At 37.1% G+C, this 22,641-nt stretch overlaps 2 protein-coding genes across 3 annotated transcripts in view; one reads left to right on the top strand and one right to left on the bottom strand.

The window, feature by feature from the left end:
- Window positions 1–11,641, top strand: part of BCL2L10 (BCL2 like 10) — an 89,034-nt gene extending 77,393 nt beyond the window's left edge. The window contains exon 4 of the transcript XR_016020858.1: window positions 5,627–11,641. The gene's annotated coding sequence lies outside the window, so the exon portion shown is untranslated. The remainder of the gene's footprint in view (window positions 1–5,626) is intronic.
- Window positions 10,813–22,641, bottom strand: part of MAPK6 (mitogen-activated protein kinase 6) — a 37,817-nt gene continuing 25,988 nt past the window's right edge. For both annotated transcript variants that reach the window (XM_019730626.3, XM_074327736.2), the window contains exons 4-6: window positions 19,286–19,450; window positions 14,881–15,082; window positions 10,813–13,174 (exon numbers count right to left, since the gene is read on the bottom strand). In XM_019730626.3, the coding sequence (XP_019586185.1) occupies window positions 12,073–13,174; window positions 14,881–15,082; window positions 19,286–19,450 (1,469 nt within the window). In that variant the 3' untranslated portion in view covers window positions 10,813–12,072. The remainder of the gene's footprint in view (window positions 13,175–14,880; window positions 15,083–19,285; window positions 19,451–22,641) is intronic.

Raw genomic sequence — 22,641 nt, 5'->3', positions numbered from 1 at the left:
ATAAATGTTTAAAGTAGGTCACAGCTGTCTGATTTCCTGTTGCTAAAATTATAATTTATAGTGGAATACTGTTCACAAAAGAAGCCACTTAAACTAATTCCTTAAATATAATAATCTTTATAAAACTCATAATTTATAAAACTTTATAATCTTTATAAAACTCATCAAAAAAAATAAAAGTAGATTAGTGGTTGCAGGGGAATTGAGAGGGGGTTGTCAGTACTTCAACCCCAAACCCCCAGTCTTCAAAAGGTCAGAGAGTGACTACTAGTGAGCATATAGGGTTTCTGTAGGGGAGGTGAAAATGTTCTGAAATGAGAGTGTGGTGATGGTTGCACAAACCTACGAATATAGTAAAAAAGCATTTCTTTGTACACTTTTAAAAAGGTAATTTGTATGGTATGTGAATTATATCAAAATGAAGCTGCTAAACAAATAAATCTGAGGTGGATTAATTACTTCCCTAATGTAAAATAAACCTTAAAAATAAAAGGAAATATAGAATACTGGTTCAGTAATTTTAATATGACGAAGGCCACGCTAAGTATGATACAAAACTCAGAATATATAAAGGATAATATTGACAGATTGAATACATTGAAATAATCCTCAATGTGAAAAGATGCTATACAATTTAAAAATGTATATGTAAATCATGACTGACTTTTGCAACATATGTAACAAATATATTTAGAGAATGGTCTTTGAAATCATTATGAAAAAGATGAAGTCCCCAGTAGTACACAGCAGAGTGAGGGGTATGTGGCATCCATGTGGAGAAACAGTGAGTGTTAATTGGTGCAGCCTTTTGGTATCGAGGAGTTACCTGCAAAACATCTCCGACGTGTATGGCACAGACCGAATCAGAAGCAGCCGCTGAGAACTGGCCAGCCACACTGAGACAGGCTGAACATCAGCCCTTGGGGGGATCTCTCGGCATATCCAAAGTATGCAGACTTTTGTCCCAGGATGTCTACTTCTAGAATTGTATCCTCAGAAGTGCTGCAAAGGCACACAAAGAATGTTTGCTACAGATATATTTGTAATAGTAAACAATTAATGTCTACTCATAGGAAAATGGTTATATAAATGACACATCCTCACCATCAGATGCCAGGCAGCCATTAAAAAGAAAAACAGCTCAAAAACTACTGACATAAGAAGGTGCTTAAAATGTATTGTTAGAGAAAAGTAAATTGCAGAACGGTATGTAAAATATGATCCTATATTTGAAAAAAACAATTGTATATATGTTTGTATATACATAGAAAAAAATTCTGCATAAATGCACAACAAACTATTAATGGCGGTTACCTGTGGGGATTGGAATATTTAGAGGGGAAAGAGTGTAGACGGAAGGAAAAAGAAGAAAATTATTTTATGGATTTTTGAATTATTTTTACAGTATTGTAAATACGGAAAAATATGCAATTAGCTTCAGAGAAAACAAGGAAGGAAAGAAGGTAAAATATATGAATAGTGATTAATAGTGATTATACCTATGAGATGGGATTATTTCCCCATTTGCTTATCTGCATTCCCTAATTTTTCAACAATGAGTTATTACTTGTTTAAAAAAAAAAGTTAGAAATAACACCCTCATGCTTTTCTGCTCACCACCGGACAGATAAGGCTTGGTGATGTGGGTGCAAAAGGAGGCAGATTCTAAACAGTGAAGCCATTTAGAAGATAATGCTACGAGAATGCAAACATTTATAAGAATGAAATCCTAAGTCACAGATTTAGTAATCGTGAGTATGTCTCCTTGAGACATCAGGACTTCAAATTTTTAATGTATATTTTGGGAAACATGGACTTGAACCTCTAAAGTTCTATTACGCTAATTGATCATATGCATGACAGAACTCAGATAATATCTGAGTCTAGATGGTACATAAATTAACATTTTAATTTGTTAGAAGTCTTAGTACTCTTTTGTCTTTTCTCCTGTTGTGCATGAAGATAGCTAAATCCATGAGTCAGGTAGGTTGCTTCTTAAAGCATTATGTACAAGAAAATTTATTCCAACAATGTGGCATTTTTAAAAAACAATCATTTTTTAAACTCTAAAAAGTCTATATGCATGTGTATGTGCATGTACATTATGTGTATATATGTGTATATAAAATAGGAACACTGTGTATGGATACATATGATTACCTGGTATGTATGGTGAGGCTGAGAGGGAGAGGGAATATCGTGTGTCCCTGAAAATAAGACCTCGCCGGACAGTCAGCTCTAATGCGTCTTTTGGAGCAAAAATTAATATAAGACCCGGTCTTATTTTACTATAAGACCCGATCTTAAATAAGATGGGGTCTTATATTAATTTTTGCTCCAAAAGACACATTAGAGCTGATGGTCCGGCTAGGTCTTATTCTTAGAGAAACAGGGTAGAGAACTGGGGAGAACTAAGCAAAGAAATTAAATGCACTAAAAATGTGTCAAATTACGTTTATCCATTTGTGTTCGATTTAAGATAGATTCAACAAATATTTGAGGGTTCGTGACATGCTGGCCCTGTTCTAGGTGTTGAGGTACATCAGTGAACAACCCTGACACAGATCCCTACTGTTGTGGAGCTTACATTCCAGAATATACCATAGACATGGTAGTAAATCATGAATTACACAACTCTGGTGATGTATATAAGGAAATTCAGTAAGTAAAAACATTGAATGTGTAGAAAACGTACACTTCTCCCGTCTCTCTCCTTTACTCTCACACTACTGGCACACTCACAACACTGACACCAGGTGTGTGGGGGTTTTTCCCACACCAAGCAATTCTGTAACACCAGCTGACCATCCTCCTGTTTAACTCAGTTCTGCTGTTATCTACCTGGAGCTAGCCTCAGATCCCACGAGATAGCCCCCCCACTTCACATGCCAATCGCAAGTAGTAGGTCCCAGATTACTTACAACTTCTATCTGGCTTGGCTACAAATCAGGGGTTCCCACAACCTCCTCCCCCTCGGATTTGATTATTTGCTAGAACAGCACACAGAACTCAGAGAAACGCTTATTTACGTTTACCAGTTTATTATACAATAAAGGATATGATGAAGGATACCGATGAAAAGGTACACAGGGCAAGGTCTGGGAGGGTCCCAAGCACAGGAGCTTCTGTCCTGTGGAGTTGGGGTGCACCCCCCCTCCCAGAATGTCGATGTGCTCACCAACCTAGAAGCTCTCTGAACCCCATACTTTTGGGATTTTTTATGGAGGCTTCATCACATAGGTATGATCGATCATTAGCTCCATTTTCAGCCCTTCTCCCCTCTCTAGAGAATGAGGGGTGGGGCAGAAACTTTAAGTTTCTAATCACGGCTTGGTCTTTCTGGTGGCCAGATCCCATCCAGGAGTCCACCAAGAGTCACCTCATTAGAACAAAAGACACTGCTATCACTGAGGAAATTCCAAGGGATTTAGGAACTCGGTGTCAGGAACTGAGGTCAAAGACCAAATATTAGAACAAAAGATGCTCCTTGTGCTCTTATCACTTAGGAAATTACAAGAGTTTTAGGAGTTTTGTGACAGAACCCGGGGCAGAGACCAATATATTTTTTCTATTATCTCATAATTAATAATACTTTTAAGAATTATAATTAATTGTAAAATAAATATGTACAATTTAAATTAATATACACTCATATTTATAAATTAAATATTAAACAATTGCTAAATTAGTAATTTAAAATTTAACACCACCGAAAAAAAGAAATATATTGAATGTTGTGACACTTGGCAGATATTTAGGTAAATCTTTATTCTAATAAAAAAAAAAAAATCTGAAAAAACACCTAAGAATTAGGTGGCATGAATTCTAGTCTTGATTCCATCATTGCCCAAACTTGGGCAAGTTACCTAATTTCTCTATTTATGTATCCTCAATTTGCAGGTGTGGATAATAATATCTGAGCTACTTGACCTCTAAGGTTATTGTGAAAGTCACATGAAATATAATAAAAGTATGCTTTAAAAATCATAAACACTATACACAAGTCAAAGAATTGTGATTAATAAAGCTATAGATTGACCTGATGAACACAAGAGACAAGCCAGTGGCATCAATGTCTGGAGGACCCCAATGGGTCCTCTTGGAGAAGCAGTGTCCTCAGAATGGTCAACAGGTGACTAAAAAATAAGAGGAAAGAGATAGCTTATTGCCACATGTTGTAGGTAACATTTGGGGATAATATTCAGCTAAAACGACCCTCCTGCCTGCCTTCCATTCTCCATCAACAAGGGTGGACTCCCAGCAGCAGTGTTTCAGCAACATAACACTGCCACCTGGCCACAGTTACCTGGACTAGGGGTGGGCCAATATGGCTTCCTTCCAGAGAAACTTTGGGAGAAACAGACAGAGGGGTGGACAGCCAGACAGAATAACTGTACATAACTGGGAGTTACATTTGAAGTTAAGAGCACGAGCAGCCATCTTTGGACCAGGAAGTCTGGTTGGTAGAGAAAGAATGAGGAAGAGATGAAAAACAGCCCAACCTTCCTTGAGCTGCCAGGGCTCTCCAGCCTGGTTTTGGTTCTGTCTAAGGATCAGTTCTTGGGCTGCATGAGTCACCCTTGAACCCTGATAAATCTCCTCTAGAATGAGATGGTTTCTCTTGCCAAAAGTCCTTAACTAAACATATAATCTAGGCCTGGCACATTTGGTAGAGTTAGGATGAAAAGGAATAGTAAAGAGGCAGTTAAAAAACAAACTGCCTGGTACTCTTTACTGGGTCATGAACAGATCGTGCAAGCCTGACAGGTACAGTCGTTCCAACAAAGCGAACAGGAAAAGAGACAACCAGCTCAGTCAGGAGTAATAGTCATTAACCTAAACTGCACCCACGTTGGAAGACCGCGATTCAGGATAATAAACCTGCCAGACCAGACTATTTTCTGAGACTTTCTAACTGCTCTTAGGACTGCAACTTAGAGCTTGCTGGTTCTGAAGTCACACCTAAAGAACCCAAAAGTTAGAGTCCCCCTGTAAATTATAGAAAGTTGGAGAGCCATGCATGTTATAACTTAACCTCAAAACTAATAGGCAAACCTCAGATCTATCAGAGGCTCTTTGCTCCATCAATCCAGAAGGAATTTAGAAAACAGCACTCATTATTAGTTTCTTTCATGCCTTCATTCATCTACCAAATGCTGAGTTTACTATGTGCCAAGCACTGTGTTAGGGGCTGGGGGTACAGCGGTGAACAAAGCCAATGAAGTCCCTGCCTCAAGGAGATTATATTCTAAGTGGAGGAGAGAAACAATAAAAAAAAAAAAAAAGTAACATGTCGGTGTTGTGTGCTGGAAAGAAAAATCAAGAAGGGCTGGTGTAGGAATGAGGGATATATTCCTCTACACACACTGTCAGGCACAGCCCCTGTGGTAAGGTGACAATTGAACAGACTTCTAAGAAGGGAGCTTAATGGTGATGGGGCTCTGGTCCACGAGCTTTCCAGGCAGAGGGAAGAGCTAGGAAACACCCTATGGTGGGAGCCACCGGCTGGAGGTAGTGGGCTCGGGGGTGAGCAGTGGAGGGGCCTCGTGGGCCTTGGTAGAGACTTGCACGTTTCCTGAGGGGTCAGATTTTTTTTTAAAACTTTTATTTATTTGTGTTTTTCCAGGACCCATCAGCTCCAGTTCAAGTAGTTGCTTCAATCTAGTTGTGGAGGGCGCCGCTCACAGTGGACCGTGTGGGGATGGAACTGGCAACCCTGTTGTTAAGAGCACCGCACTCTAACAGACTGAGTAACCAGTCGCCCCAAAGGGGTCATTCAGATTTTGAGTAACTTGAGTGACATGGCTTATGATTTAAAAGGATCACTCTGGCCACCGTAGAGAGAAGAAACTGTATGGGGCCAGAGAGACCGGTTTGGCAGACACATGATGGTGGATTAGATCACATGGCAGCGGAGATGGTAAGACGTGGTCAGATCTCGACATTGCCACATGATTCCCTGGAGGATGGGATGTGGGTTTTCAGAGGAAGGAGTACAGGATGACTTACAAGGCTTTGGCTTCTAAATGAAGATGCTTATTCGGGGGGTGGGGGAAAGGGGGAGCAATGCAGACTGCTCACAGCAAACACAGAAAGTGCACATGAACTCAGTCTAGTCTTCAGGGATCTGAGAGCTGCTTACGCTGCAGTCGTTCAGGCACAGGCCTGGGCTGGTGAGGAAGACCAAAAACGAGCCAGGAGTTGGGCAGAGCTGATGAGCAGTATGGCTAGAACACAAAGCCATCTGTATGTCAGGGCCGTAAGTTAAGATACTTAGATAAGGGGATGCAAAGCAAAGGTCAGTTTCAGTGCAATTTGGGAGGCAAGGACAATTCAAACAGGACAAAAGCAGTGATAATTTATGAAATCCCAGGCATTACGCCAAAAGGCTTTGTGTACATCTCATTTAAGCCCTTTACAACCCCACAAATTGTCAATAGCCCTATTTTACAAAGGAGGAAAATCAAGCGACTGAATAACCTACACAAGGCTGGTAAGCAGCAGAATGTAGTTTTAAGCTTAGTTTGGATCTGCTGATGAAGCATGTGTGCTTAACGACTATGCAATACTGCAAAGTTCAATGTCTCAATTGGCAGCTACTTTGAACTCTGAGGTTCAAATTAGATGGGCGTGGGAGTGGTAAGCACAGTTGGAAGCAGAGTCCAAGTATACAGACAAATATGAATCCAAGTTTGTGGTTTATGTTGGGCATGAAGAAACAGGCCTGGACTGGTTTGAACCAGGAGCCCAGGATCTGGCACACTGCAGCAGCACGAGGAGCTAGGCAAGGCATTGCCGCCGGGGACAGTTGTAATGGAGGTAAGTATTCTGTTCAGCTAGATTTGTAACACCACCACTGCAATATACCAAGGCATCGAAGATAAACATGCCAATCCAATGGAATCTGCTTGTTAGACCTCTGCATTGGAGCTGACGGTGCTCCAATATGGGTGGTCAAATACCTCTTCAGTCAGACACTTGTTACATACCAACCATTGGAAGAGCTCACAAAGACTCTTCTCTTCACCTGGCTTATTGAAGGAAAACTGCCCCAGCCACTACAAGGAACGAGCTTGGTGAGTCACACTACTCTTTCAAAGGTAAACAATCTTGGGGTTCCAATACTTTTGGCTCTTCTTCCACCAGTCAAATGGTAAGGATGCACTGAACACAAAATTTCATTCTCAATCTGCTTAAAAGGCAGATTGCACCCAGTCCAATGTAGCTATTAGAGATCTATAAGCAGTATATTGATAAAGTCTAATCACCATGGTCATTATAGTGGGTTCAATTCAACATGGCACCATGCTGTTCAGAAGTTGTCCCCAGTAGACTGTATTGTTATGGTCAAGTAATTTGCTTCTATTGGTTAATAAGGCACATAGAGATGTGACACCCAAATGACAAAGAGTAAGTGAAACTGGACCCAGAACTCAGATCTCTCAGTTCCTACTTTGTCCTTTTTCTTCTCTAGCCAGTTTTAATATGAGATACTACACCCAGCAATTCTACTTCTAGATATACGCCCTAAAGACGCTCATGTATGTTCACAAGAATTGTCACAGCAAACGTGTAGGAGCAAAAGTTTGAAAGCAAATGTCATTTTAAAAGGATAAATACATTGCAACACAGCAATTAAAATGCAATTAGAGCTACATGTTATCAACAGTTAAATTTCAGGGACATGTTGAGCAAAAAATGCAAAGTACAAAAAGCTACAAACAATATGCCATGAGATTTTACAACATGCAAACTATTACATGTTTACTAAATCACATATAGTAAAAGCATAAAACTATGCATAAGAATTATTCAGAAAAGTGCCTGCATCTGGGAGGTTTAAATAGATTCAAATGTATCTATAGGTGTTTATCTGATGCAAATCAACATTAGATGAATTGACAAAGCAATCCTAATATGAACAAAGGGTAAAACTACAATTGACTAATATTACATACCCATTTAGTGTTGAATTCAAAACTAATAGAGGCTCTACTACTAGTTTTGAATTCAATAGGAACCGAAAAAGCTGACATTAGGAGGTAATTCAATCACAGAACGTGAGGACCAACCCACTAAATAAATATGCCATATAATAAACACCAAAGTGGTGTATACATTTTTTTAAATTTTACACTTTTTCTATACGCTTGCAACCAAGTAACCACCAAAAAGGGGGTGAGGTGGGTAATGTACAGGCTCCAAATTAAGACTAATTAATTCCAAGCTTCAAAAACAGTACTAAAAATTGTGATGCCAATCCAGAAGTTGAGATACATAAAACCTGACACAGATCATCCAAAAGTCTGAAAGCTACACAACAGCTGGAAAATTCCTCTAAGTCAGAATGAGTCATTTCAAAAGTAAATTATTTTTTAACATAAGCAAGATGGCAGAATAGGAAGCCGAGACCTCACTATGCCCCACAGAAGCACTGACCTAACTATGTATGGGCCATACATAGTTTCTTTGCGAGCTCCAGAAACCAATTAGGAAGTCACAGCAGTCCAGAAAACCTCAAAGCCAAGAACAGGTGCATAGAAATGGGTAAGAAATGCTGTTTCATTTCAACCATGTCAGCCCTTCTCCCAAGCCTGCATAGCTCATGACTGGGAGGAAAAGCCCCCCTCAAAACTTCTCCTTCAGGAGGGAAAGAGAAGAACAACTGTCCTATGTTCCAAGCTTTTGGGGGCTGCTCAAGAGGCTAATTTCAATCTGACTTGACTCAAAGCACCACTTTGGATGCCAGGGGGCCACTGAAAAGAAAAGCAAGCTCAGCTGAGTTGTTGTAGAGCCAGAGAACCTGCAGTACCTCAGACACACACCAAAAGGGGCAAAAGACTACAACCCCCAGAAAAAGAAACTGTCAAATCTGTTGAGGGGGCAGGGGGATTTCACACACAGAGATGACAAATCCCCATAAAAGGTTTGAGATGCTCCCAGAATCTCTAGCTGGGATGACTGGTGAATATCTTCCCCAGTACAAAGCCAGTCTGTATACAAAGACAGGCAGAAGTGGATTTTTTCCCCCAAATGCAAAAAATCACACACAAAAAAAGGCACATGAAGAAACAGGGAAACTGCCCAATCAAAGAAACAAAATCAATCTCCATAAACTGGCCAAAAATAAATGGAGATCTATGACTTACCTGACAGAATTCAAAATAACCATCTTAAAGAAGCTCAATGTGCTACAAGAGAACACAGACAAATAGTAAGTTGGTGCAAAAGTAATTGGGGTTTAACGTTAAAAATAATTTCAAAAACTGCATTTACTTTTGCACCCACCTAATAAAACTACAGAATATCAAGAAAAGAATGCAGGAACAAAATAAGAATACAACAAAGACAGAGCAACTATTAAGGAAGGAAATAAAAATTAGAACATAAATAAAAGAGAATAGAAATGATCAATAAACCCTGAGCTATATTAAGCAAAAAAGAGAAAAGACTCAAATAACATAAATCAAAAATGAAGGAGATACTACTACTGATACAGAATAAAAAGGGATAAGAGGCTATGATGAATAATTATATGCCAACAAGTTGGATAGTCTAGAAAAAAATGGATAAATTTCTAGAAACATACAAACTACCAATAGTGAACTGTAAAGATATTAAAAATTTGAACCGGCCTATTACTAGTAGTAAGAATGAATCAAAAACCTCCCAACACAGTCCAGGACCATATGGTTTCACCACAGAAGTCTCCCAAACATTTAAAGAACACCAATCCTTCTCAAACTGAGAGGAGGGAACACTTCCAAACTCATTTTGTGAGGCCAGCATTATTCTGATAACAAAATCAGACAAAGATATTGTAAGAAAACTACAGACCAATACACATGATGAATACTGATACTAAAATCCTCAGTACTAGCAAACTGAATCCAACAGCACATTAAAAGGATTATACATCACAACCAAGTGGGAATCCTAGAATATAAGAATGATTCAACTTATAAAAATCAATCAATATAATATACCACATTACCAGAAAGGACAAAAACCACAATTATCTCAATTGATACAGAAAAAGCATTTGACAAAATTCAACACCTTTTCATGATTTAAAAAACAGAAACACTCAACAAACTAGGAATAGAACGAAATTACTTCAACATAATAAAGGCCATATATGAAAATTCACAGCTAACATATCCAATGGTGAAAAACAGAAAGCTTCCCCTCCAGAGGCTTGCCTGGTTTAAGGTACTTGAGTACATATTTAATTCCACAATATGCAACAGTGACAGTCATCCAGAAAATATTTGCATTTTTTAAAGCTTGTGTATCCAGATGAAATAAATGAATAGGTCACTGAGCAGGCAGAAGTCCAGATATTAATAGGCTGGCTCTGTACAAAATAAGGATGGAAGACAAACAGAAAGGTTAAAGGAAAAATGGTTTACGGAAGTTTTGAAATAATACAGTCATGCACCGCATAAGGTTTCAGTCAACGACAGACGACATATGAAACAGTGCTATACCATGTAGCCTAGGTGTGTAGTAAGCTGTACCATCTAGGTTTGTGTAAGTGCACGCTGTGATGTTTGCACAACAACAAAATCACCTATCAATGCACTGATCAGAATGTACCCCTGTCCGTTAATCAGCGTATACTATAGGGTAAGTCAACAAGAAATTTTTGTGTGGAGAAAAAAACCCTTTTCCTTTTAAGCCTTTTAGGCTAACATAGTTTAAACTATAGCCACAATTCAAAGACGCTGAAAAGTGGAACTAAAGATTCTGCTAGTAATTTTCATTCCAGCAGGTAATTTTCATTACCTAAAGAGTTAAACAGGAGCCATATTTGCTGGCCATGTTTTATTTGTTCTTTTTCTTTAAACATGATAACCAAAGATACAGACAGTATTCAATAAAATAAAATAGATGAAACAAATTCTAAGAGACTGCAATGCCACATGCTACATTTAACCTAATTTTATTCATGCTTTGCCTCGGGATGGGGAAGAGATCATTCAGTAAAAACATACAATAAAAACAAAATATGTCTTATCATGTACAACTTTTAAACTACAATAATGATGTACCTTAATTATTTCCATGCACACAAGTCTAACATTACAATTTTGTTTTAAAAAATAAACACAATTAAGACTTCTAGGAGCATTTTATAATAAAGTAATTCCTAATTTTTCTTTATAGATAGATCAAGCACCTCCAAAATACAAATTCCTATACACAGTGAGCGCTTTACTTAAAATGAATACTTAAGTAAATTAAGTACGTGGACAGCCTTAGGATAAGCTGACATTATATATTCAGCTAAGTAGGCAACAAATCAGTGCCAAATGGAAAAAGTGTATTTGCAAATAAATTTCAAAAACTAAGTTAACTTTTTATAATTAAATACAGAAAATATACTGATTTGCTAAAATAAATAAGATGTGATGTAGTAACACTTCACTATAAAGAATGTATAACAGAACATTTATAAATGGTGAGTGAATCTTATGAAGAATAGTTTACTACAATAAACGCTGGCTAAATAGAAGTGCATATCGTGAAGCACTATGGGTGGTATATGTTTTGCCACATACTTTTGTTACCTTGAGGTAGATAACACATGTGTACCAAATTCGGCATTCATTTGCAGTTGCTGCTGGTATCATGTGTTTTAAGAAATGTGTACAGTATGAAAAACTTGAAAATACTCATGAATGAAAAATGTTTTAGGAAAAAAAATAGATATTTTCATGCAATTATGTACAGTCTCACTGTGTAAATTTCAAGGCAAGATTTTTGTTTCCTGTAAAACAGATCATTGTTCTATGAGAATGTTTCTTGTCTTAGTGCATTTCTTTTGTCTCCTCCTGCATTGCATTATTTTGCTCTATCTTTATTTTTGTGTGCAAACGACATGCCAGTTAAAATGAAAACCATCTCACATGTAGAAAAAAAGTCTGGATTTTTAAAACCAAAAACTAATAAAATCCTTTCTAAATGACACCATCTGATTCAAGTAAAAAAAAAAAAATGACTTAAAACACTAATAAAAAAGACAAACAATTTCATGAAGAATACAGAGAGAAATGTCTGCTGAGTGTTTTAATTCAGATGTTTCAGAATGCTGCTGTATGTTTTATGAGGGATCTGAGGGGAAGATTTCATTGCAGAAGGTGTTAATGTGGCCTGTATTGACTTAAGTGGTGACCCCACTGGACTGTGAAACTGCGGGATGCCTATGGATTCAAGCTGCTTGTTAAAGAGGAACTCCCCACTGTTATCCAGAAATCCTTCCTCATTTCCTCTCTCCCCAAGCTTCCCATCCTCTACAGGCTCAGTTTCTAGCATCTCAGTATCTTCTTTCCTGCTAAAGAACTTGTCCAAGTAACTGGTGTAAGTGATTTCCTTCTCAATTTGTTCATCCTTCCTTACCTCACAACAAAACTGATTTATGAGAAAACAGTCTTCCCCACCACTTACAAACTGGCTATCCCAAGAAGACTGATACAAAGCTTCTAATTGAGCCAAATTTGCCATTCCTTTTTCCTGTTTTTCTCGGCTTACTGACTTCGATATCAAAGTTTTCAATTCTAGTTGGGACACTGAGCTATTCAAGTCATTTAATTTATCAACAACATCAGTAGGCTCATGTTGTGAACTAAGCTGAATAGTTCCTGCAATAAAGGAATCAAAGTCAAATCCCTGGTTCTTTTCCCTTTCTTTTTCAGCCAGTTGCTGTGATGCTTCCTCTAGAGCTATCTGGGCTTTAACCAATCCATTCCTTTCACATTTTGACTTGCCTTTCTTATCTGATTTTTCTTTGCTTTGTTCCTTCCAATTGGAAAGATCTATAATAAGCTTGGGTTCATAGTAATGGTTAACTTCACTCTCTCTCCAAACTAAGTTATCTAAATATGACGATGACCTCATTTTGTAGTTACAAGTATGGCTACACTCCAGATCACAATATTTGTTTTCATGATGATCTGAGTACTGCCAACAAGGCTCAGTAGAGTAATTGGTATCAAAAGCAGGATCCTCCAAATACTTTTCCCGATCTCCATCCAAATATTTCCGAGGATCAACTTGTACTTCTTCTTCATCAGTGACATCAGACAGAACTCTCGGGTCAAGCTGAACTTCTTCAATATCAAAGTTGTTATGTATCGGCCAATCATGATCTGAAAATTGGCAATCATGGTACCTGAAAAAACAATCAATACATTAGTGCTAGTCCAGGTGTATGATTTCATTTTCAAGTTTACTGAGTGCCCAGTTATGTGAAAGCACCGTGATAGGTCTATGAGGGTATAACAGGAGTGTTCTCCCTTCACAGGAGCCTTCCCTGCCCTCCAGGAACTTATTATCTTAATAGATAGGTAAGACTTTTTATTATACAAAACAATATGAGGCAATATTTGGTAATTACTAATGAAGTATATATATATATATATATATATATATATATATATATATATATAAAATAAAACTGAGTCTTCCATTCTTAAGACTAATTATCATTTCACACTTATTTTCTCTTTTCTCTGTTCTATTTTCCATCCACCTCAAACACAATTGCAAACAAACATGTGAATGGCTGGCATGTCTACAGTTTAATTCTAACAGTTTCACACAGAGAAAAAACACTTTATGGCCACAAAATGCAGATCTCTAATCTCAATCAGGTCTCTTACAGATTTTTACTCTATTGGTAATAGGCAGACTAGAAAGAGTCAAGGTTGATGGAACTCATCACCACGAATAGGAAAAAAAAACACCTCTCCATGTGTATGTGCTACAACTGAATGTAGTGTCCTCTTACTGACACTTTACAGCAAGGTGAATACACCAGGCCCAAGCAGAAACTGATTGAGACACATGGTTGGGGGATGGGAAGAAGGAAACAGAAAAGACTTAACTAAGTCTGATAGAAAATGTAGCGATTGGAAGACATTTGGGTATGTGTGAAAAGAACTGTATGTAGGTGGTAGAAATGCTTATGTGGAGAAAAAAGGTGGTTGGTAGATGTGTGTAAACTTATTCACAATCCACATTTGAAGAGGAAAAATACAATGAGTAAACAAACAAATTTCAACATTAACTACTTCTTTAATTATTAATTGGCAATCATTTTTCTTTTAAACACAGAATACGTGAAATCTCGAAGTTTTAAGATTGCCATTAGTGATTCCCAAACCTGGCTAAACAATAAAATCACCTGAAGATTTTAAAAAATACTGATTTGTTATCATTATATGCTATCACCTGACTTTGAAGCAGAATTATATCCAAACTTCACCAAAAATTTAGAAATCCTAAAAGGAAGCCGAGGGAAGAAATTCTTTAACTTAAATGTATAATATTATCCATTTTCATGTTTTATACAGTTCAGACTAGAAAAGTTTCTTATACTGAACCTATGTTAAGCATCCCAAAATTAACTTTGTCACGAGAAAAACATATTTGAATATACATATTGCCATGAGTCAAAAATAATTTATATCCTAAGACATAATAGATTCTATGTAAAAATTTGAGACATTTATGGAGATACCTTATTGAGTAACGTTGAGACTTCTAATCCAACAACTTAAAAAATTTTGACATTCATAAAAGCAAGTTTAAAACGGTTTACACTTCCAACCTTCAACCCTCACATTTAAAGGACCTTGTAATTTTATTAACTAAACATGTCTAAATCGCTTTGTAAATGTTTCAAAATAGCATTTAACTTACATAAAGGCTATTCAAAGATATTGATAAGTTTAGCACAAACCGAAAAGAGACCATTACTAAATTTTTAAGAATTCTACATTGTATTATCATATACAATTTTAAAATAAAACTCAATGCATTATGGTTTATTGAAAACACAATAAATAATATTTTTCTAATTTAGGATCAATTTACCTTTCCCAGTTATAAATGTGACTATGAGTTTCATCCATAAGCAAAATATCATCAACTTCATCTTCAATATGAAAAGGATGACTTGATATTGGCTCATCCATTGGAAAAGAATATATGCTCATGTAAGGATGGGAAAGCGCTTCTTCTGCTGTCAACCGATCCATGGGGCTAAATGTCAAAATTTGTTCCAGGAAATCCAGTGCTGCAAAAAAGGGATGAAATACCTTAACTATACTGGAGGTCCACGAACCCATAACGGGAAAAAGGGGACTATACAATTGAAAGGTAAGTTAACTTTTGTCAGAGAAATAAAACTAGCTTACTTGATTTATAAATTAAAAAGAAAAAACATTTATTCAATAAACATAGTAAAAATTTGAAATGTACCCCAATCTCATTTTTTGTCCAGATATAAAAGAAATCTATTAATTTGAACCATATGAAACTTCCATTTGTTAGTCAAAAATGGTCAAATAACAGCAATTTCATGTGGCTCTGCAACTAACTTAACTGACTTACTAGGTTACTTAAGCTTGCTGAACTTCAGTTTCTTCATGTATAAAAATGGATAAATGGATGGATAGATAGGTAAGTAGATAGACAGATACAACATATAAGGTATAAAAAATTAAAAACCTAGTGCCTAGTGCTTAATAAAAAGCCCTTTCTCCTCTCCTCCCTTCATCTGACTAGCTGTTGTACTAACTAATTAGTTCATCTCTGTTCACACCAGTGTCACGCCAGCATATCACACAATGAATGCACTTGATCATTTTAGAGCTCTGGTAGAGCTGCCATACACCCGATTGTTCCCACTACCTCAGTCTGCTAGGCCTTTCTACGCTCCTTACCCAGCCTGAATCACACGACCACAAGCCTAAAGGTTGCCCTTGTACCACCACACATTCATATGCCTTATGATTTATAACTGAATCTTCAACTCTGAATCATTTCCACCATCTCCTTTGTCTGCTCCCTAGTCAGAGTACTGATAAAAGCTGATGCAAAATCACGTACATATCTGGCTCACTACAAACTCATACTATAGAATTTCAACTTAGCCTTTGCTATTGCTCAGCACTGTTCCACACCATCTCTTTATGCTCTCAATCTTCTCTATCATTCTCAACTGATAAACCCACTTCTCATTTATCTCAATTCTTACTTCTTCACTATGGTCTACCACACATCCTCTTATTCTTACCTTCCTGTCTCAAAGGAAAAGAAAATCCTTCTCTCTAAAACTGAGCTCTATTCTAGAAAAGACCCTATTCACAGGATCTCATTCAATCCTCAAATCAGTCCAATAAAGACTAAAGAGAAGAAACCTAAAGGCTCACTGCTGTTCATGCCCTTCAGTGGCCCAGGGCTGAGGTTCCTTCCTGTGTGCCCCCTTCTTTTCCCCTCTCCTCTGTATTATATTACCCTCATCTAGAAAGTCATTCACAATACATCAGGCGGTTATTGGCTCTCCTGCAAAAAACGTCAGTCTTAATTAGCACAGGGCCCATGTGTCTGAAGGCAAGAGAAACTCTAAGGCACAGAGTTATGGATGGTTGACCCAGCACAATCACCATTCTTAGAGGGAAGGAGGAGGTATATCTAACTACACAAAAGGAGTATACTCTAAAATCCATAGCATCTGAGAACTGTAGGCAGCGGTGAAAAGAGGAAAGAAACTAGCCAGGCTGAGCCAAGTGTATGCGTATATAGCACATTTCAATCATAATACATAGTTCTATTGGACAGCACTGCTCTAGAGGAAATCAGTCTATTTGCAACAATGGTTTTGAAGCGTGCTAAGATATAGAAAATTATGGTAAACTATAGAGAAAGGGAAGATGAGAGGTACGTATGGAGGGAAATGAAAAAGAGGGTATTCGTCTAAAGACATTAACCAGAGTAGGGTTTCTAGTAGTCTAAATGTGTTAATTCATTTGGACTTAATCTTGTGTGTTTTTTCCTCTGAAAATCATGAACAGAGTACAAGAAAACATGTATTATTCTTACTAAGTCCCCAATGCCTCAGAATGTGCTCTGCCCAAAATTAAAACTCCAATTCTAATCAAGAAGAAACAGGTGTGGAGCATATCTATGTAGTAAATCTTTATAGTCTTAGGAATTTAAACACCCTACATTGCACTTGTATGTGAGCAATTCTGCCACTTGTGAATACCAAAGATCTTTGCCCAACGGTTAATTTAATGAGTCCATTATCAAAGATATTCATCAACACATTATGAGTAAATCCCAGCCATCAGCCAAATATTCAGGTTGGTTTATAGCTAAGATAAGACATGGTCCCCACCCTAATGAGGGGAGGAAAACAGAAGATTCAAATTTAGGTAGATTAAAAATGCTTCAACAGCAATGTCCTGTATTTCTAGCGTGTCTCTTTTGATAAGACACAGCAACAGAGCCAATGACTCACTCCAAAGCCAATCCGTATTAACCCTGAGCAGTGTCTTTCAACCTGACTGAGAAAAGTCATACCTGTAGAGGGCTTTAAAAACACAGACACCTGCCCTGCTCCCCACCTCACATCTGGAATGATTTAATAGTCTGCATTTTTAAACAGCTCCCACAGACAACACTGAGGCATAGTCAGGTGCTATGTGACTGCTTTCAGTTATGAACAGAGATGGCATGACAGTGACTACAAGGTTAGGAGCAAGAGAGCCAGCCATGGAATCTGATTGCAAAGACAGACTCCAAGGCCGCTTAGAATACAGAACTACTGAAAAGGAAGCCCTCAAAACCTGTTGAAATTAAACATAGCTGTTTTCTTTTTATTTAGGCATTTACTATGAGTTCCAAGCATATCTGATGGGAAGAAAAAGATAATGTCATGACTTTGCCATCCAATGCCTAACTATTTCTCAAAACATTTGCTACTTTAAAACACTTTGACACACACTTACCTGAACCACATTTAATGATCGGAGTTGGTGACATGAATAATGGATGTATATAGTTCACAGAAAGTTTAGATGTTTAGGAAACTATGTATCACTAACTTTTTGATTCATGAGAACTATAAAATCCTGACAGTGATGTATTTTAATACAGTATGATAATTGTTAAAGATATAAGGCACAATCAACTTTTATATATTATACATATATATATAATTATGGTTGATACATAGTATTATTCAGCTTCAGCTTCAGGTGTACAGTGCAGTGATCAGGCATCTACACTGTCCATGAAGTGGTCTCCCTAATAAGACATGTTCCCATCTGACACCCTACAGAATCTTTACATTATTGATTATATTCCCCAAACTGTCTTTCATATCCCTGTGGCAATATTGTAGTTACCAATTTATGCTGTCTAATCCCTTCCCTTTCTCCCTCATCCCCACCCCTTCCCATATAGCAACCATCAGTTTTTCCTCTATATCTCTGAGACTATTTCTGTTTAGTTTTCAGTTCTTTAAATTCCACATATAAGTGAGATCATATGGTATTTGTCTTTCTCTGTCTTATTTCACTTAGCATAATGTTCTCTAGGTCCATCCATATCATTGCAAGTGGTAAGATTTCATTCTTCTTTATAGCTGAGTAATACTCCATTGTATACATGTACCACAGCTTCTAAGGCACAATCAACGTTTTAAAAAGGTATTTTCAACTCTAATGCTTATCCTTAAAAATGTTCTTATTACAGATAACTACTGCAAGAGTTAAAGACTTTTGTATCTTATTTATATCAACAAATCTAAAGATATGTCACTGTATATTTTGAGACACAATTGCTTTAGTGGTTAACAAAGTTATGATTCTCTCCAAGTTCCTACTACTTCCAAGTTTGCAGAAATTCTCACATTAGCACTTAATACTCCTAACACCAATCCGCAAACTCTTACATGCTATGTTTGCTCATATGGAGTTTTGCTCTTTCCTCCATCTCCTCCTTGCCCTGAAGCCTTTGCTTTCCCTCCATTGCCTGATTCAATTTGCTCTTTCATATCTAAATCACATTCATACTTATACCACACTTATCACATAACCCTCACGGAACTCCATTCCAGCTTAGTGAGGGCCAATGATTCAATATGCTCATCTATGGTAGATAACTTCCAGCTTACAGAGATGTAAGCTGGAAAAGTAAATGGAGTTAAAACCAGGAGAGAGGGATGCACTTTTTAGAATGGAAAATTATTCAGAGGAGCAAAGAAACAGATCCCAGCCTAAGTGCCAGGCCAAAAAAGGGAAAGTGAGAGTTTAAGTTTTAAGTATATTTTAAGTATCTAAAAGACTATTTGGGAGAAAGCCACACATCTAAGGATAAAAAGCTAAAACTTGCCTACACAGATCCTGCTTGCGTACACTTACACATACACACACACACACACACACACACACACACACACTACATGATGGTTATTCTTGAGTCACAATACCTTCTCGACTAATTCCCGGAAGCAGCTGAGTTAAAGGTTTGTGTGGCTCAGTCATGTCATTTCTAATGTAAACTGGAATTACACTGAGAAGCTCCTGACGATCTTCCTCATGTACAACAGGAATAGATTCTAAAATCAGCTGCATCTGTTCAAGTTCATGTGCACCTGCAATTAAAGAAACACCAAATACAACATAAATCAACACATTTCTCAATGTTTGTTCATTTGGCAATAAACATTGTAAAGCTATAAGAAACTAACTTAAATATTGTAATGACCACTGAGGGAAATGGTTTTAACTGAATCATTAATCAGCAGGTTTCATTGTTTTGAATGTCATCCATCTTCTCAAAAAGCCTATCTAATTCAATTTATACTCACTGATATATTTAGTTTTAGCTCTTTGTTTTCACTGTACCACTGGAACTAGCTACCACTGTTAGCTGTACAACTAACTAACTGGCTATAATTTTGGGAATATTTAATATGGTGATGACTTGATTTCATCATCGATAAAATGGAGGGTTGTACTAGATTTGTGAAACAAAAAGTTTTATAGTTATATGTTAGGCTCAGTTGACAGTTCAGGACCATTATTAACAGAGGAAACTTTACGCGACTAAAAAAAACATTCAGTTTGCTTTTCCACTAATTTCTAGAAATTCATTCAACATTAGTGCCTACTATAAGCAAGGCACTTTAGCATACAGCTGTGAAACAAAACAGACCAAGTCCCTACCTTCATGGAACTTACAATCTAGTGGAGGAAGACAGATAATAACTGTAAACATTTATGTTGAATGGTGACAAACGCTATGAAGAAAAATAGAGTAAGCTAAAGGGGCTAGAGAGCAGTGTTGGGTACAGTTGTTAATATATATAAGATGACCAAAGAAGGCCTCACTGAGAAGCGGAAAGTTCAGGAAATTAGGGAACACACCATACATTCATATGGAGGAAGGGAGTTCCAGGAAGATGGGAAAAAACCCAAAGGCGGGTCCAAGAAACAACAATTAGGCAAGTGTAGCTGAAATAGATGGCTGCAGGGAAGTAACAGGAGATGAGGTCAGAGTGGCACCACGACACAAAGAGTTTGCTTTATCCTGAACTGGATGAGAAGCCATTTTTAAGCAGAGAAATGACATAATCTGATTTATGTTTTCAGAGAACTACTATGGCTGCTATGTGGTAACTAGACTACAGATAGCAAATATTGAAGCAGGAAACCCAATTAGAAAGTCCTGCATTAGACCAGAAGAGACATAAGGGTTGACTGAACTGGGGAGAGGGGAACAGTGATAGAGACTAATTACAAGCAGTTAGATTCCAGATATATTTTTAAGAAAAAGCCCACAGGCTCTGTATTGACAAAAGTGAAGGACAACGCCAAGATTTTGGCCTGAACAACTAAAAAGTGGGTCTGGTTTACTACAATGAGGAAGACAGCAGAAAGAGAAAGAAAGAGGGAGAAATATCAGGAGTTCAGTTTTGGGTAGGTTAAATTTGAGAAGCTATTAGACATCCAATGGATATATTAAGTAGTATCAAAAAATATGGCTAGGATACTTCCTATAAGTTAAAAACACATAGATTTCCAATGAATGCTCAGTCCTTGCCATTTATTGCTCTATGAGTTTGAGGCCTATACCTAATAAACACTTAGATCTCCCTTGTGCTGCTTTTATTGAATGGTTCACAAACTTACCAACAAAGCAGGACAAGAAAACTACAGCTGGATCTTTCAAATAATTTCATAAACAATTGCCATTAATTAAATGTTTAAAGTTTACATGAGTTTAAGATCAAAATTGTTATTTAAAAGTGGTTTTTTAATCCAATTCTTTTTATTGCTGTATGTAAACAATGTGTGGATATGCCAAGTGAACTTTTCAAAATATATCATCTTTGTATAATCAATACAACAGTAAATTTTGACCCCATTTCATACCACTTGGCGCATGATCTAATGATTTTAAATTAAACAAATTAAATTTTTGGTGCTTGCTTTGGCAGCACATATACTAAACAAATTATGTTCCTGGTAAAATATTCATTATTGTAGCAGCTTTAAAATATGTCCACAAATGCTTTGATACACTTCACTTCAAAAGGTGGAATCCAATGCCACATCCCTTGAGTGTGAGGTGTACTTAGTGACTTGCTTCTAACACATAAAATACAGCTGAAGTGATAGTGTCACTTCTGAGTATATGTCACAAAAAGATATTTTGCATTTATGGTCACTGATTTTTGACAAGAGGGTCAAGGCAATTCAATGGAGAAAGAATAATCTTTTTCACAAATAATGGTGGATAACTGGATATCCACATGCAAAAGAATGAAGTTGGACCCCTACTTCACACCATACATAAAAATTAGCTCAAAACAGACCACAGACCTAAATTTAAAAGCTAAAATTAGGGGTTAGGCAATGGTCTCATAAGTATGACACCAGAATTAGAAGTGACAAAAGAAAAAAGATTAAAATTAGACTTCATCAAATTAAAATCGTGTTTCAAAAGACATCATCTAGAAAATGAAAAAGATAATCCACAGAATGGGAGAAAATAACTGCAAGTTATGTATTTGATAAGTGATTTCTATCCAGAATATGTAAAGAACTCTTACACCTCAATTATACAAACACAACCCAATTACAAAATAGGCAATGGATCAGGATAGATATTTCTCCAAAGAAGGTATGGCCAATGAGACACATGCTCAACATCATCAGTCATTAGGGAAATACAAATAAAAACCACAATGAAATACCCAAAAAGACAGACAAATAAAACAGACTACACTTTAAACAAGTGTTGGTGAGAATAGGGAGAAACTGGAACTCTCATATATTGTTGGTGGGAATGTAAGGAGGTAAAGTTTTGGAAAATGGTCTGGCATTTCTTCAAACAGTTAAACAACATAGATACTGCTAAAGGTTATAGGGTACCTTTTAGGAAGGACAAAAATGTTCTAAAATTAGATGGTATACAAGCCTATGAATACACTAAAAAAATATTGCACTGTACATTTTAAATGGGTGAATTGTAATAATATGTGAAGTATATCTTGATGAAACTTTTTTAAAACAAGGTATGTTAACTTTCTCCTTCCTCTCCCTTTTGTATCATTCATTCTTCTGTGGGAAGCCAGCTGCCATATTGTGAACTCTCAAGCAGTACTATGGAGACACCCACATGGGGAGGAACTGAGGCCTCTTGCTAAGAGTCATGTGAGCAAACTATCGAGAAGTGGATCCTCCTTACCCAACACAAGCCTTCAGATTAGCCCCAAACAACATCTTGACTAAGCAAATCTGATCTAGAACCACCTACCTAAGCCACTCCCAAATTCCT

The sequence above is a fragment of the Rhinolophus sinicus genome, chromosome 3 (genome assembly GCF_057876585.1).
Source record: "Rhinolophus sinicus isolate RSI-liver-muscle chromosome 3, RSI-T2T, whole genome shotgun sequence".
NCBI classification, from domain to species: Eukaryota; Metazoa; Chordata; class Mammalia; order Chiroptera; family Rhinolophidae; genus Rhinolophus; species Rhinolophus sinicus.
Note: the sequence above shows the minus strand (reverse complement) of the source record. Positions and strands in the feature narration are given on the sequence as shown.